A 16,896-nucleotide genomic window follows, 5' to 3' on the forward strand; every position below is an offset into this window, starting at 1 on the left:
TGCAAATCACAAAATGTTTAAGGACCCAAATTGTGAATGTCTTTTAGAACGACCAACCTGAATGCCTTAAGAAGTGATTTCTTTTTCACTTTAAACTGATCTCCTTCCAGTTCCCAGGATGTGCCCCAGGCTGAACATTTACAAAAATTTAAAGCGTATGAGGGAGCCTGGCTTGGCACAGTCACTTTGGAAGGGAGTTGAACAGTATCTTTAAAAGTTAATGATTGCACAAACCCCATGACTTGGCTATTTCGTTTCTCTGTTGAGAAACACACATGCGAGAGGAAGCACATACAAGGACATTTACCGCGGCTGTACTTATTAGCAGCAAAACCCTGGACACATTCTAAATGTGCATTGGTGAGGAAAGATTAAAGCATCCACCCAAGGAGTATTAGATAATATTGGGTCGTGGAGCAACCTGTCAGAGTTCATGTCCCAGACCTCTCATGGAGCAGCTGTAGAACCAAAGATACATTCCCCAGTCTCTCTGTGCCTCAGTTGCCTTATCAGTAAAATGGGAATAATGATACAACCTACTCCATAGCACTGATGTGACAACTGATGAGATAATGCACATAAAATGCTTCATTTTGCCACATTGAAAATGCTCTGAGGTGGGTGGGGGAAATGGGTCAAGGTGGTCAAAAGGTAAAAACGTTTAGCTATAAGATAAATAAGTATGGTGACCATAGTTAATATTTTATTGTGTATCTTAAAGTTGCTTAAACAGTAGACCTTAAAATTTCTCATTGCAGGCAAAGAATTATAACTATGAAAGGGTGACGAATAGTAACTAAACTTATGGTAGTATTATTTTGCAAGACAGATTAAATCATTACCTTGTATACCTTGGAATAATACAACATTTTATGTCGATTATATCTCAATAAAAATTGGGGGGAGGAAATGCTACAATTATATGTAGCATCATTAAAAAGGAACAAGGAAGATATGTATGTGTTAACATGGAAGGCTGAGAGCTAATGAGGAGGAAAGAAAAATTTCAAAACAGCACAAACAGTGTAGCATCCTTGATGTAAAAACTCACCCCAAAAATTATATCATGCATTTTCTAATAGTAAAACAAAGTGGCAGAACACTGTAAAATGTCGTATCATTTATGTAAAGACACAGGCACAAGGTACAATATGTTTTCCATGGGTGACTTGCATGTGTACCTAAACACACTTTAAAAAAGTCTAGAAGGACACAAACTGAATTGATCATGGTGGTCACCTCCAGGCATAAGGGAAGTGACGGGGTCTGGGGAGTCATCTATACCACTTTATTTTGCTTCCAAGGAGAACGTATGCAGGTGTTTTAAAAATAAATTTTAAAATAAAATTTACGGAAGCAACTCTCTAGGACTTCTCACGTGAGCAGCTACTCCCATCCCCACTTCCAAGTGGGCCATCTTGTCTTCCGTTTGTGAAGATGTTTGGGGAAAGTTGGCCTTGCACACAGCAGGGGCTCGGGACAGAGGCACAGGGAAAAGGAACCAGGGCAGGCCTCCGTGCAGAAAGTTTCCTTGGCAAGGCAGGTAAGTGCACTGGTTCAGAGCCTGGACCCTGCTGCCAGGCTCTGCTGCTTACCAGTCACATGCCTTTGTATAGGGTTCCTACTCCTTCCTTGCCTCAGTTTCTACCTCTGGGGCCATGGGAACAATAACAGAAACTACCGCGTAAGGAGGTTGTCAGAGCACTGACGGAGCTAACAAAGTAAAGCCTTGGGGACAAGGTCTGGCTTAGTGGAAGTTAATAATTACTACGATGACTGTCCTAAGATAAACAGGGGGAAGGGCTGCCGTGGATCCCAACTTCAGTCAAATGCAGAACGACAGGGAGCCCCCATGCTCGAGGCCTAAGAGAAATCAGCAATACAATTTAACGCTTCTGAACCGCTGTCCCCTTGCTATGCGCTTTAAATGTACTGACTCATTTAATCCCGTGAGACAACAATCCTGTAAGGCCGGCCTTATTATTCCACAGCTCCAGAGAGACTGAACAGTTGCCTCAGGTGACAGGACTAATAAAATGGTGAAGAATAATGTTAACAATGATAACAAATATCTCATGTTGGCTACCAACTGAGTTTAGAGAAAGCACCCACTTGATGGCAGTGGTTAATTTAGCAGATTTTTTTTTTTTGGACATCTGTCCTGTGTAATTCAAATGTTGGCATTTTGAGGAATAGAGCGGTGAATCTGAAAGGGTTTGTGTCTTTAAAGGGAGCTCATGCTAGTGGGGCAGCCAGGTTTGTGCTTGGTGGGGACTGAGGATGGATGGTGGGCCTTAGCAATATTGTCATGAAGGAGGGGACATCCATGAAGGATGAATGGAATTACAAAAGGGCAGGGGTGGGGTGATGGGAGCAACATTGCCAGGAGGTGGAAATGCCTGGTGTGTTTGTGGACTGAAGTTTAGCCTAGCCTGGCTGAAGGGAGGAAGCCAACCTAGGGCTGGAGGACAGGAGATGGGAGGAGGTGAGGTTGGACAGTCGCTGACGCCAGATCACAGACGGGTCTGGTATGAGGGTAAGGAGTCAAAGCAGTGTTGCGTTTTCCAAAAATTCAAATGTCTGTTTCAATATAAAAGTAATCCATGCTCCTCAAGGCAACTGGTAAGCAATAGAAAAATAGGGAATGTGAAATTAAATATACAAAATTCCAATACTCCCATGACCATGGTCATAAGTTGGAGCATCTTTCTCCAAACTCTGTCAACATTTGTATATTTGTGTTATGTGGTAGAAGGATCAAGAGCAGGGAACTGATACACCAATAACCATCCAGGCAGCTCTAAGCAATCCTCTTTTGCAGACAAGAATCAACACTCAGAGCGGTGATCTACAATTGCCTTTCCCTTGATTTCCCTGAGCTATGCTGCCCATCCATACCCCCCTCCCCAGGCTGGCTGAAGGGAGGCACTTTCCAAGATGCTTCTACTGAGGGTTTGTGTCTTTTTGTTCATTGCTATATCCCCAGGGCCTAGCATAGGGTCTGGCCCAGAGTCGACCTCAGTAATGATGTGTTGAATGAATGAATCCATCTTGTCCAAAGCCTCTGAATGCAAGTGGCCTCTCCCTGGGTTACTGTTGACCTGCTCTCACGTCCTCAGAGGCACTGTTGATGATTATCCATACTCACCCTGGGAATTATTTCCTTTCTTTCCTAACTCCATTTCCTCTCTCCCTCAGCCCCCAGGGCAGGGATGTCTGGAAGAAGGCTAGGCAAGTATGGCCTCCGATATAGTCCCGGGCACTTACCTCTCCAGTGGTGATGTGTGTTAGAGACTTAAATTGTATTAGCTTCTCAAAGGCAAAGGAGGCTACAGCAGAACGAAATCTGACGCCTGTGCGCTGGTTTAAGACCCAGCAGGAGCACAAACTCAGAGACTTCATGCACTCCGTGAAAAAGAGGGCCAAGCAGAGTCCCACGCCATAGACAATATTCCCTGATGGTGCTTCAGAATATTCCAGGATCTTTGGTATAACCAGCATCTAGGGGAGGAAGCAGGAGTTTGGATTATTCAGTACTCCAGTTTTCTTCTGGAGAGACTTGCACCTGTCCCATCACATGCAGTCTAGGCCGGATGGTCAAAGTGCCCCACCCTCCTGGAGGCCAACTGGTGAGCATGTGACCCCAGCTGGGGCAATGAGACTTAACTCTCTGCAATTAGAATCTTGGGCCAGGGACCTGGAGGACAGGAAATCAAGTTGATTCATCTCAACCATGGTACATGGAGGAGACCACTAGTTCCTGCCACCTCCATTCCCAGAGCTGCTCAGCCACTTCTCAAAGCAGCTAGCTTGTACCGAGTCAGGATATGTTCTAGGCGCTTTATATATTTATCTCATGTAAATTCACTCTGAGAGGAAGGTAATGTCATGCTCTCCGTTTTGTACGCAAGGGTTTCCATGAGGTCTACCACTAAGGGGTCATGGGTTCCTTGAAGAAGCTAGGGTAAACAGATTGCCCAAAGTCACCCGGCACTTAAGTGGCAGGGCCAAGGTTTGAACCCGAGCAACGTGTGCAGAACTCAACACTCGGAACTACTGCCAGCTCTACTGCCTCCAAAAGCTCTTCAGAATCGGAGTGGCAGCTGAGAGACCAACAATCCCCAACTCCAGGCATGAACTTGAACATGCCCAGAGTCCCCCAAACCTCATGCAGCTAGCCACTTACTGGCCCTAGCACACCCGAGACAGAGAAGAGGCAGCCCAGAAATATATCGAAAAGAGCCCTTGTTCTTTGAAATCTCGTCATCACTCGAAGCATTGAAGCTTTTTCAATCCCATGTCTTGAGACTTCTTCTTCCCAAAGGAGGCAGAGCCTTCAAAAGAGGAAAATTGAGCCAGTGAAATCTCTTTGCATAGAGTATTTCAAGTAAATCCCAGACGTATTTCATCTGCAAATGTTTCAGTATGAGTGTCTTCCAGATAAGGCCACTTAAAAAAACTACAGTGACATACAATGGTTATTAATTAATAGCTATTAATTATTAATAACTGGTAATTGACATGTATTAACATAATATATTGATTACATATATTAATAAAAATTCCTTGATGGCATTTGATACCCGGTTGGTATTCGAATTTCTCTAATTATGTCAAAAACATGTTTTTATAGTTAGTTTGCCCAAATCAAGATCCAAAGGAGGTCCACACATTGCATTTAAATGACAAATCTGATATGCTTCTTGCAACTCATTTTAACATCTGGCACCATGCAAGAGGTGGGTGCTCCCTGAAAACTTTTTTTTCTTTTACTGTATAATTCTGAGAAGCAATGGGTCAACGTTGAAGCAGCTTCTGGTTTCTCAGTGCCTACGGTACGCGAATTTGCTTTGTAAACGGATCTCTGAGACGTGGCAATAGCAGGCCACATTTCACAACTCCCTTGACCGAGGAATGCTCTTTCCAGGGAAGTTCTTACAGGATGATCATTTCCTGGAACGCATTTGGAAAATGCCGGTCTCTACCTGGCGTCTCTCATGAAGTGGCTACGGGTAGGAACGTGAGTACAAAACTCTTGAAATCACTTATTCGTTCCCCTCCCCCCACTTAATCCTCATATTACCTCCTGAGGTGGGTGGTACAGGAAACTCAATCACACAGCTAGTTAGTGATGACTTAAGGATTAGGAGACTAATCCCTTCTCCCAAAATTTAATGTTGAGTGACACAGATAACCGCCTGATCCAGAAGAAAAAGCAAAAGGGACAAGAAGCAGTAATTTCTAACTTTCTTGGGGTCCTGGGCCCCATATCTGATAAAAGATAACAAATCCCTGTTGCAGACACAAGTTTCTAGCCATATTTATAAAATAAGTATACCATTTCAGGGGGTTCGTGAACTGCAGTGAGGCCTCTTGGTACCAAGGAAGAGCCAATATTCTTCGGGTGTCTACAGATGGGCCTGCCTGCTACTCTTTAGCATCTCTGGCCGCCAATCATGCAAGACATGGCCTTGAACCAATCGGTGGCTTGCCCGATATGACTTTACCTTTTAGCATTTTTGTCTGCGGCATCATGTACCGACAGCTGGGGGATGGTGCTCTCATCCAAGCGTCTCTGTAACCCTAGGATCATGAGTGGGGTGAGCCATGACACCGTGAGGTAGGACAACAGGCCAGCGTCATCCTGGGGTTGTGGGGCCGGAAACCTAGCAGAGAAGTCATAGATCATGTAGTTGCCCTTGTTTTTTTTAAAGATCTTCTTTATTTATCTGAGAGAGCGAGCACATGAGAGAGAGACAACGCCAGAGAGAACACGAGCAGGGGGAGGGGCAGAGGGAGAGGGAGAAGCAGACTCCCTGCTGAGCATGGAGCCTGACCCCAGGCTCAGGGCTTGATCCCAGGACCCTGGGATCATGACCTGAGCTGAAGGCAGACATTTAACCCACTGAACCACCCAGGAGCCCCTGTAGTTGCCTTTATGACATAGGCTCTAAAGACAGAAAATTAAGCCAAGAGCAAGATTTTGCAGGAATAAATTATATACTATGTAAAAACCACAGTGTGGCCATCTGGATATATAAAACAGTATGGGTGTTTTTTTTTTATTACTCTGTGTGATAATTAAAAAACAGAAACAACAAAAATACCCGTCAATAGGGGAATGACTTAAAAAGAAAGAAAAGAAGTAGGGTATACGGAAAACAATGCGGAAGTGTCCAAAAATAAAGTTGATCTCTATGTAGAATATGGAAAGAGCTCTAAGCATAGTAAGCAAGAAAAAAAAAGCCACTTGCAGGTCAAGAAATTCAGTATATTTTTACTTATATAAAAAAAAGGAAGAAATGAGAGAAGGCAAACAAAACTGTATATATAAAGTCAACCACTATTAACAATTATATATACACATTTACATATGTATACACACATTTATATATGTATATAGACATTTACATACATATTATATGTATATGTGCATTTATGTTTTTATAAGTACACATTTGTATATGTACATATAGATACATTTATATCAAGTTTAATAGCGGTTGACTTTGACAAAGGGATTAGAATTGGTAAAAGTACAGGAAAAGAGATTCTCACTGTTTCATGTTTTCTATATTTTGCTTATGTAATTTTCATAAAAACAATAAAAATGGAATAAAAAGTAATAAGTAAGAATGATAAGGTCACACCCCTGGAAACGATTCACAAATTCAGAAATAATAATTGGACGAGGGTGCTGGCATTGTGTATAACTTCTACTCTTTTTTCAAAGTTGCCTTTAAGGCTGCGTGTTTCAATCTGAAGAAGATTCCATTAAAAAGAAGACTTGGAGAGAATGATGAGAAGACAAAAGTGCCAAATGCCTGGGAGGTTTTTGTTTTGTTTTGGACTCTGGGCTCTTCCCCACTCGGTGGCCCTTCCCCTCCTTGCTGCCCACCGGGCCCCCCAGCTGTGCGTTCTGGGCAAGGCTGGCCACACCTTTGCCCAGAAGCTGGAGAGAAGAGGGACTGAAGGGAGGACGGGGATCTGTACCAGGTATCACCAGATATGTGGGGCCATGTGTGATTGCAGAGAAAGGGCTCGTGTCTGTGAGCTGCTGCTGCTACACCCAGTGTTCCTCTGGGTGAGGTTACCCAGGCCCACTAAGTACCCAGGTTCTCTGTTCTCAGTGGAGATGAGAGCAATCCTGGGGAACAATGTAGCCAGCAGAGAGGGGAGCTCAAATTTTTTAAAAATAGGAAAACAACTACGGTTCGTTGATAAAATCTTAGCAAACGTGAGAGAGAAGGGGGGATTGTACATACAAAATGGAGTCCTGGGGACAAAACACTGAAGAATCAGCCTAGAAGAACGTTAAGGTCCTGTCCCTACCTGAAGAATAAATGAATTCTGTGCAGGCCCCTGAGAGCAAGTGTGCATGAGTCAGAAAGACATTGGGGGAAGGTTATTTTCAACGATGGCTTACTGGACAAGGATACATCAAATTTTTTCAACTCTTGTTTAAGGGTAACACCATAGAGCATTCAGGCCCTTTCAACAGCCCCCCATTTCTCTTAGAATGAAGACCAGCAAACTTAATGTGCCCTGTGGAGACTTGCGTCCCTCTGCAGTCTTGTCTCATGCCACATCCCTTATCACACTTGACTCCACTGACACTGGCCTCCTCAATTCCTGGACACATCATGTTGTGTTCTTTCCACCTCAGGGTCGAGTCTTTGCACATGCTGTTCCCTCTGCCCAGACCATTCTTCCTTTACTCTGGCCTCGTAAAATCTTGTTTATCCTCCAGGACACAGCCTAAGTACCAAGAACCTACTAAGTTATCGCTATTCCATTGTTCCTCAACACCCCCACACTTCTTCATAATGCCATCTTCGAGCAGCTTATAACCATGTTTCTTTAGGAGTTTACTTGCTTATTGTCTTTCTCCCCAATGTGTGGTCCATAATGGGCAAGAATCATGTCTGTCTTGCTTGCCGCTGTTTCCTGGAGGTCTAGGACAGTGCCTCGCAATGTAGGTGCTCAATGAATCCCTGTTGGATGGATGGATGGATGGATGGATGGATGGACAGATGGATGGACAAATGGATGGATGGACAGATGAGTGAGTGAATGAGCTGACTCTGCCTCTCTGATGTGCCTCAGGCTGCTCTGGAGGTATTTGGCTGTGGTGGGTGACATGACTGTGTGGAGACATGTAGAGACATCTTTGGGAAGGGTCTAAGTGTTAAGGTCTGAGGAGCGTTGCCCTAAAGGGTACTGCCCTCCACCTCCCCCTCAGAACTCACCTTGGCTTGGGACGGAAGGGAATCATGGTTCTCCAGGCAACATCGTACTTCCCCCAAGGGAGGACTGTCGCTATCTCTGGTTCCTCAGGCTTCCTCACGTGCTGGCTCCAGGGGCCATCTCCTAGAGCGTAAGTATTCTTGGGGAAGAAAAACCGAAAGAGCATCAGTTTCCCGACCAATCTCATATATACTATTCTGGAGTGTTCTGGAGTGTTAAAGCAGCCACCCAAGGACAATGGATCTTCCCACCTCCAGCTTCCTAAAGAAAGGCTGCTAGAATCAGACAGAGAAGGACAAGCACTGTATGATCTCACTTATATGTGGAACCAAAACACGACAATCATGGAGCGCTCAGAGAACGGATTGATGGTTGCCAGAGGTGGGGGCGGGGTTTGGGCGAAATGGGCAAAGGGGGGCAAAAGGTACAAATTCCAGTTATAAAATAAATGTCATGTGGCGGTAACGTACAACATGGTGACTATAGTTAATAACACTGCACCGTAGGTTTGAAAGCTGCTAAGAGTAGATCTTAAAATTTCCCACCACAAGAAAAAAATTTATAATTACATGAGGCGTTGGATGTTATGTTGTAATAACTCTTTCAGACCCTAAACAAATATTGAATCATTATGCCATACACCTGAAATTAATAAGCTTTATGTCAATGGTACCTCAATTAAAAAATAAATAAAAGAAATGTTGCTGGGTAGGGAATAAGCAGTGGGCCAAGAGTCAGGACAACTGGGTCCCAGCCTTGGTTTTGCCTACATTCACGAGGTGACTCTGGGCAGGCCACTCCACCTCCCTAGGTTTTTACCTGTGATACACACTTTAGACAAGAATAAAGGGAGCTATAGTTAGTCACCCGCAGAATGTGAGACCAAGTCACCCTCTGGGGTAAACCTCCTAAAAAGAAATCAATAAGTAAGAAAGTAACCCCCAAACATTACATGTGACCCTTTTGATAAAGTGGGAAACAACTAAAATTTTTAACAAATATTATCTTTAGGACTTCATATAGAATAGATAATACTATCTTAAAAGCATAGTAAGGAATTGATGAGAAAAGATTCGGAGAGTGGTTACTTCAGGTAGGGAAGTTGGGTAGTGAAGTGAGGGGAGGTCCAATAGCTGGATGTGATTGTCAAGGTTCAAGCTGGTGAGTTGGTGATGGGTTTACAGGAGCTTATTGTATTATTATAAGTAAATACATATATAAAATAGATAATAGATGATCGATAGATGCTTAGATAGATAGATAGACCATGAGGGTGTGTCATGACCAGGGATTATGATTCATCTAATTGCAGAAGCTTGAGATCCCTTAAAAGAAATCAAGTTTAAATAACAGGGGACAAAATTTTCTGATCTAATTTGTGACCACTGAGAATACCCTGTCAATTTAGTTACCTGGTATTTTAATGCAAAGGAGACCTACTTACGTAGCTAAGCCCTGAAACCGTGTCATTGCTCATGTCCAAGCCGAGATTCCCGAGTCCACTGGAAGATCTGGGGACCCAGTATAGCCTCCTCCTGGTCATTTTCAGCTGTCTTGCCAATCCTTCGTTTCCCAAAATCAGAGAACCTGAAAAGACAGCAGGTAAGAGCAGCTTAGACTCATCCTGAGCAGTCAGGAGAGGGGGACATCCCCTGCAGGGACTGGGCCAGGGTCACACAGGCCACTGTCCCAGCTCCTGCTCTTCCCTCTGCCTGGGATGGGCTTGCCTCCTTCTTTTTAAACATCTACTCGGGCCTCAGCTCAAGATCACCTGGGGAAAACTTCTCTAACCACCCAATCTCAACCCTATAACCTTGAGCCAGGCCTGCTCATAAAACCATGCTTCTTCTCTTATCCCAGTCTGTAACTACATATTTGTGTGAGTCATTATTTGTTTAGAGTTCATTTCTTGCTCTAAATAGAGCGCCTCACAAGGACAGGGACATGTCTATTTGGTTCACTATTGAATCCTTGGAGCCTGGGACAGTGCTAGGAGGATAGCAGGTGCTCAGTGAGTACATGATAAATGGATGGATAAATACATGAAAGGAATGCAATTTTGCTATTGACTCTGACTCTTCGTTTTCACAGACTCAGAGAGTCGAGCTGGACACACTTTAGGAGTCTTAAATAATCCAAGGTATTTTAAAAATGTATTAAAATGCTTTTCATTTTTGCCTTTCTGAATATGTGACTCATTCCTAAAATATCCATGTGCCTGGGTTGGGAGAGGGGATGAGAATTAGGAATATTCTGAAAGAATGGGAAAAGAGAGTCTACAACGTGGCCAGCATCATGGGGTATGACCAGTGCCTCGTATTAAGGAAGGTCCAGGCTTGGTTAAGGCCCTGCTGTCACCATCTTGAAATTCTTACTAATTTTGAACAAGGAGCCCACATTTTCATTTTGCACCAGGTCCCACGTATTCTGTAATCAGTCCTGGTGTTCGAATCTAGCTCTTGGCGTTCATATACTGGATTGTGCTTCATGTAAATAGACTTGCAGACTAACCAGTCTTGGGAGAAGATTCTCCAAATGCCTTTCTCCCATTTCCTCCCATCCCACTTCCTTTCAGCAAATCACAACCGCAACTGGTGGACTCGTTTGTTTCTGGAATTCTGCTGTAAAGCATGCAAGACAGACTCCCCAGCCAGGGCATCATGCCATGAGGTTTACTCACCACGCGATGGTAGAAGTGCAAGCAAAATAAGTCAGTCAGAGAAAGACAAATACCATATGATCTCACTCATATGTGGAATTTAAGAAACAAAACAGATCAACATAGGGGAAGGGAAGGAAAAATAAAATAAGATGAAAACAGAGAGGGAGGCAAACCATAAGCGACTCCTAACTCTAGGAAACAAACTGAGGGTTACTGGAGGGGTGGAGGGAGGGGAGAGGGGGTAAAAGGGGGATGGGCATTAAGGAGGGCACTTGATAGAATGAGCACTGCGTGTTGTAAGCACCTGATGAATAACTGAATACGACGTCTGACACTAATCATACAGTATATGTTAATTAAATTGAATTGAAGTAAAAATTAAAAAAAAAAAAAAGAAACGAATCTGTCAGGGATGGTGGAAAAGAAGAGAGAGAATGTTACGCACTCTTTGTTTAAGACTCCGGGAAGAAACGAGCTTTTTGGCTGCCATGAACCGGTCCAGGACACAGACACATTAAAGTAAAATTGGCGTAACTCAATAGCATTCCCTGGGGCTAGGACCACAGTATCCTCCAGTACAGTTTATTCACTTCACAAAGGTTTCTGGTGGAGGGAATGGCAGGGGCAGGGAGCGGAAGCCAACAAACTCTAGATTGCAAGTCATGTACCTGGCAAGCAGCTGCCTCACTGGTGTGCTGACAGATGTTTGCATCTCTAACTAACCTAGTATTGCAATTGGAGAATGAATGTAGTTCCAACATGAATGCTGCTTGACCTTTTGCTTTACCTTAATAAGTAAGAGGAAAAGAAAACATCAAAGATGTCTCTTGGTTGGATCTTCACTCATTTATCAATGACCTGAATAGTTTGCAAATACTGAAGCAATACTTCCCCATTTTTCTTCTGCTTTTCCCCATGTAATGGCTTTAGGGGCCACACACTTGTAGATTTAATCTGCCCTATTAGCATTTCCTGCATGCATTTCTTCAGCCTAGACAATCAACAAAATATTAAAACAGCCCTGCTTTATAAGCCTTTTTAATATCTTTTTTTTCTTGTGGTGTAAATATTCCCACAGCAGCTGATTTCAAGCTACCCACACGATCATGAATACGAAGTTGGGAAGACAGACACGGCGATACATCATTCTACTGTATTTCCACCCTACGGATGCAATAGATAAAAATGATTTCAAAATGTAAATAGTAGTAAAATGCAGTAAAATAACTAGGAAGTGATACATTTGAGTATTACCTTTGTCTTTGATATAACATAGTTAATTGCAAGTTTATGTAATTTAATTTTAATAATGTTTGTGTTTAACGACTGGGCTCTCAGAACTCCTGAAATGTGGTTTGTTCTCCTGAGCCAGTATGAATAGGCTCCAGCAGACCACAGCGGATCCATCTGGAAAACATGGTGTCTTTTGCTAAATCCTTCTCCCACCAGGGACAGCTTTTTCCAATTCACTCCCAAGTTAGTGCTGGCTGTACCTGGGTGGGAGCTTTCCTGGCTCCCTTGGTTCAGAGGGGAACAAGAATTAGCCGAAAGTCTGGGTGAGGGCCTTGCTGAGGCGGCCTGGTGGGCTAACCACACTGTAAATAAATGAGAGTCATGGAAAGGTCTTAGGAGTGGAGTAGAGGGCCCACAGAGGCCAGGCAACCCTGGGAACACCACCAGGCCACAAGCAAGCCAAAACGTATTACTCCAGACCCTTCAATGACAGCAGGGCAGGCAGTGACAGGTGGACGAAAGACATCAGTTGGAAAAGCCAAGGAGCAGAGGACCCTGTGCCCGGGACCCTGACTCTTCTTCTGCCAGGGGACAGCTCTGAGACTGATCCTTTACTGAGAGTAACTTAAAGGAACTATTTAAATGACTGGTTATCTAAATGACTGGATTAAACAAGAGCTTACAATGGTAAGCCAGAACACTTACGTTCCTTCATTAACCAGCAAGTAGAGCTCATGAAAACGACCATCTTCTTAGAAACCAAATAAAGATATTGGATTTTCTCTCACCTTTCAGCTCTAGTCTGATATGCCAACCTTTACACACCTTCGGAGAGATGCAGTGAGAGTTTCAAAGGTGTGACCCATTTTCATACGGCAATTGTCCAAGAAACTAATAACAGGGAAAAGTAAACCAAATGGAAATGAAGAAAATGTAAGCATGTATAATGGAGATATGTTTGCAGAACACGGATTGCTCATTTCAACACAACTGCAACTCAGTCACACGTTAGTGTGGGCCACCTTCCCATCGATAATGCCCACCTCTGCTTCCTCGACTGGCCAGGGGGATTCCCTCCAGAACTTCCTTTGGCAGTCCTTGCGAAATTCCCTGGCCTCCCAACTTCCTCTTGGGAAGAACCAGAGTGCAAGTTTATTCACTCTGATTAGTGGCGAGACCATCCCCGCGGTGAGGGTACAAGACTAGGACGTGACGGGAATAAAACAGACAGGAAACAGACGCTTCCAGCCCTGTGTGCTCCCCATTCCTGAGGGGGAAAAGTCATGATTATAAACTTGGTTTAGGCATGAGCCATTTGCATATGACCAAACAATCTGGGAACAGGAGGAGGGCCACTGGAGCAAGGTAATGTGTGGCACAGGCTATCCGGAGGAGCTGACTTACTTCCTCGTTGTGCTAACCCCTTATCCAGCAGGATGTAGGGTCTAAGGCCAGAAGGTGCACCAGAGGGTAAGGAAAGTACCCAGGGCAAGGGGCAGAGACACCTGCAATCCAGGCTCCAAAGACGTGAAGATGATTAGACCTTATTCCTATAACTCTCCCTTCCAGTCCGTTCACACCCTGTGCTCGTCAACTTTCCCTGCTCTGATGTTCATTTCCTTTTGCTACTTCCAATAGCTTCTGGAGGCCATCACTGGCATCTTCCTGACTGCTGAATCCCCACATCCCAATGCCTGGCCTTCTCCTCTGTTCGAGAAACTGGGAAGCTCCTCCCCACCTTGATTTTTGTGCTAGTCCGAATCTCTGCCAAAAACATTCTCCTTCCAGCTCCTCATGGAGCTGGTCCGTTCTCAGCATTCAGGTCTCAGCTCAAACACCACCTCCTGGGAGTAACCTTCCCAGACCACCCTAGTGAACATTGCGCTCCTCTTTCTATCGCCTTCTCCTGCTTTATTTGCTTTACTTACCACTTTCTCAAATTGCCATTTCTTTCTTTCTTGGCTTCTTCATTTTCTGCCTACCTCACTAGAATATCAGCTCTTTGAAACCAGGGACCTTGTTTGTCTTGCTCATCGATGAATCTGTGAATCTAGAATAGTGCTAGGCACACAGTAGATGCTTAATAAATATTTGAAGGATAAATAAATGATATAGATGCAGACTTTGTCAAAAAAGGAGCCAGGAAATCCACATGGTCACTGAGGACCTCAACTTTAGATTTTTAATGCTTTCCCAGGTCAGCTGACATATCCCGTCATAGACATACAGTCACAGGATTAAACGAAGGTGTTCATCAAGCAAGCAATTTAAACATGGATCCATTCCCACAGCACAGCTTCCTTAGTGCAGTGTGAATTTGTATTTAAAAAAATGAATCCAGCAATTATTATGTGCATAGAATATAAATTTTGTTTGTTGTTATTGCTGTTATGGGGGCAGGAGTATAAGTGTGTAGGTTAAAAGCATTCTACGTAAGTGTTCCAAATATATATCAACAAGTTCTATAGGATGTTTTTTCAAATTTCTTTATTAAACACAAGGAACCTCAAAAAATTGGGCCTCTCCATCTTGCCCTTAGAGAGGACTTGATAAAAAGGTAAGCTCTTCTGGACCTGGGCCAATCTTTTTTTATCTTTATATCTCCCCAGAGTCTACCACAGGGTAGGGTACATAATGCATACCCAGAGAAATGGTCCAGAGCTTACTTACTCTATCCAGGACCTTCAGCTCGACTTCTCTCTAGGCCCAGTGGCTGGGGCCCCAGTCTAGGAGATAGCCTTGACAACTGTTTTTCCTTCATTCATCATGTCCAATCCATCAGCATATTCTGTTGAAGTTACAATCATAGCTTCCGGTCTAAGTCCTCATTATCTCTTGCCTGGACAACTGTCACCACTTCATCACTAGCTTCCCTGCTTCTGACCTTAAATCATCACATTGCATTCTCCAAATAGCAGCCAAAATGGTCTCTTGAAAACACAAACCAGCAAAGTTATTCTGCACCTTGAAACTGCCAATGGCTTGCATCAGGCTTAGAGTAAAACCCTGACTTCTTCCTAGACTGCTTACCCCATTTTTTACCTCTTACACAGCCCTCTACTACCTGACCCTGCCACTTCTCCTATCTCAGCCGAACCACCAGGCCCCACTTGCATTTCTGTCTCTACCATGGCCTTGTACACCTGCTTGTATGCCTGCTTTCTCCTCTCCCTTATCTGCAGCACACACAGAAACACAGTTCTACCTGCCCTGTATCAGACTCAGCCATCTACAGGGCTCCCCCCCGACCCAAGAGCTACACAAGGGTAGGAGCTTGCCTTATGTTATATGCTTTATCTCTCCACAATTAGCCCGGGTCCTTGTACTTAGCAATCCCTCAGTGAATGCTTGTTGATTGGAATGGACTTCAGTTCCCTCTAGGATTCTGAGAGCATTGCTCGACTTCATAGGGAAAATTTTCCATTTTCAACCTATAGCCAAACCCAAGTCAAATCCCAATGTGAAGAAGCTCCTAATGGCCAAATCTAAAACAATTCAAGTGATGAAATACATGATACTAGTGGGTTATAGCCCATAAAAAAAAATCCATGAACCCTTAGTAGCATAAAAAGAATTAAGTAAATAAACAAGGGAAATGTGCAGCTTTTTCTTATAGAATTCCAATTAATAAATGTAATATTAACTCCCTACAATATATGTATTACTTATAAAAAGAAATATACTAACTTACAGTAGGGAAACCTGACAGATAACTCCTTTATCAAGTAATCAAGGTCAAAATTACCATTAATAATACATTTCAACCATCACGTACCAGGAAGAAGGCCACATCTCTTTTTTATAGTCTTTCCGCCAAAAATGTATAATGTTGATCCCAAGAAAACATCAGATAAACCCAAATTGAGGGACATTCTACAAAATAACGGAACAATGCTCTTTAAAAGTACACAGATATGTGTGTATATATATATGTATGTATATAATTGAGGAGACGTCACAACTAAATATAAAATGGGAATGGGATCCTGGACCAGAAAAAAAGGACATTAGGGAGAAAACTGGCAAAATTTGGGCAAGGTCTTTAGGTTAGATAACGGTGATGTTAATTTCTGGTTTTCAATTGAACTTTTTTTTTTTTTGGCAACATTTTTGTAAATCTAAAATCAATTCGGATGGAAAGTTAAAAACATTTAAACATGATCCTCTCTCCAGGGGACAGTCCTGCCGCTGAGCCTCAGGAGAAAATGTTAGAGCAAGCCTCGCGGAGGGCGAAGGTCGCGCAGGGCTGGAGTGCGCCTGCCTGCCCGCCCTCGCGCACTGACTGCCGAGCCGCTCCGCGAGGGGGCAGCGCGAAGCTGCGGGGTTTGAGCCCGGGGGCGGGCCGTAGTGCGGAGCCGGAAGCGGCGGCGCGCCGGCGCGCGGCTGGGAGCTTTAGTCCGGGCTGTCGAGGTCGCGCAGAGCTGTGGGTCCTGCTGGCTTCGACGCCTCCTAGCGCGAACAGCTGTCGCCATGTCGTCGGTGAGCCCCATCCAGATCCCCAGACGCCTCCCGCTGCTGCTCAACCAACGAGGGCGTGCTGCTGCCTGGCTCCACCATGCGCACCAGCGTAGACTCGGCCCGCAACCTGCAGCTGGTGCGGAGCCGCCTGCTTAAGGGCACGTCGCTGCAGAGCACCATCCTGGGGGTGATCCCCAACACGCCCGACCCGGCCAGCGACGCGCAGGACCTGCCGCCGCTGCACAGGTAGGCCGGGCGGCCCCCGCGGCGGCGGCGGCGGGCGGCGCGGCCTCCTC

At 44.4% G+C, this 16,896-nt stretch overlaps 2 protein-coding genes across 2 annotated transcripts in view; one reads left to right on the plus strand and one right to left on the minus strand.

The window, feature by feature from the left end:
* The window catches only part of ABCC11 (ATP binding cassette subfamily C member 11), a 69,786-nt gene that overhangs the window by 50,543 nt on the left and 2,347 nt on the right, over positions 1-16,896 (minus strand). Inside the window, exons 2-6 of the mRNA XM_034638965.1 lie at positions 9,692-9,834; positions 8,250-8,386; positions 5,508-5,666; positions 4,187-4,334; positions 3,268-3,501 (exon numbers count right to left, since the gene is read on the minus strand). Coding sequence (XP_034494856.1) covers positions 3,268-3,501; positions 4,187-4,334; positions 5,508-5,666; positions 8,250-8,386; positions 9,692-9,790 — 777 coding nt within the window. The 5' untranslated portion in view covers positions 9,791-9,834. The remainder of the gene's footprint in view (positions 1-3,267; positions 3,502-4,186; positions 4,335-5,507; positions 5,667-8,249; positions 8,387-9,691; positions 9,835-16,896) is intronic.
* Positions 16,489-16,896, plus strand: part of LONP2 (lon peptidase 2, peroxisomal) — a 100,576-nt gene continuing 100,168 nt past the window's right edge. Inside the window, 2 exon segments of the mRNA XM_034638963.1 lie at positions 16,489-16,663; positions 16,665-16,846. Coding sequence (XP_034494854.1) covers positions 16,613-16,663; positions 16,665-16,846 — 233 coding nt within the window. The 5' untranslated portion in view covers positions 16,489-16,612.

This window comes from Ailuropoda melanoleuca, chromosome 12 (assembly GCF_002007445.2).
Source record: "Ailuropoda melanoleuca isolate Jingjing chromosome 12, ASM200744v2, whole genome shotgun sequence".
Classification (NCBI taxonomy): Eukaryota; Metazoa; Chordata; class Mammalia; order Carnivora; family Ursidae; genus Ailuropoda; species Ailuropoda melanoleuca.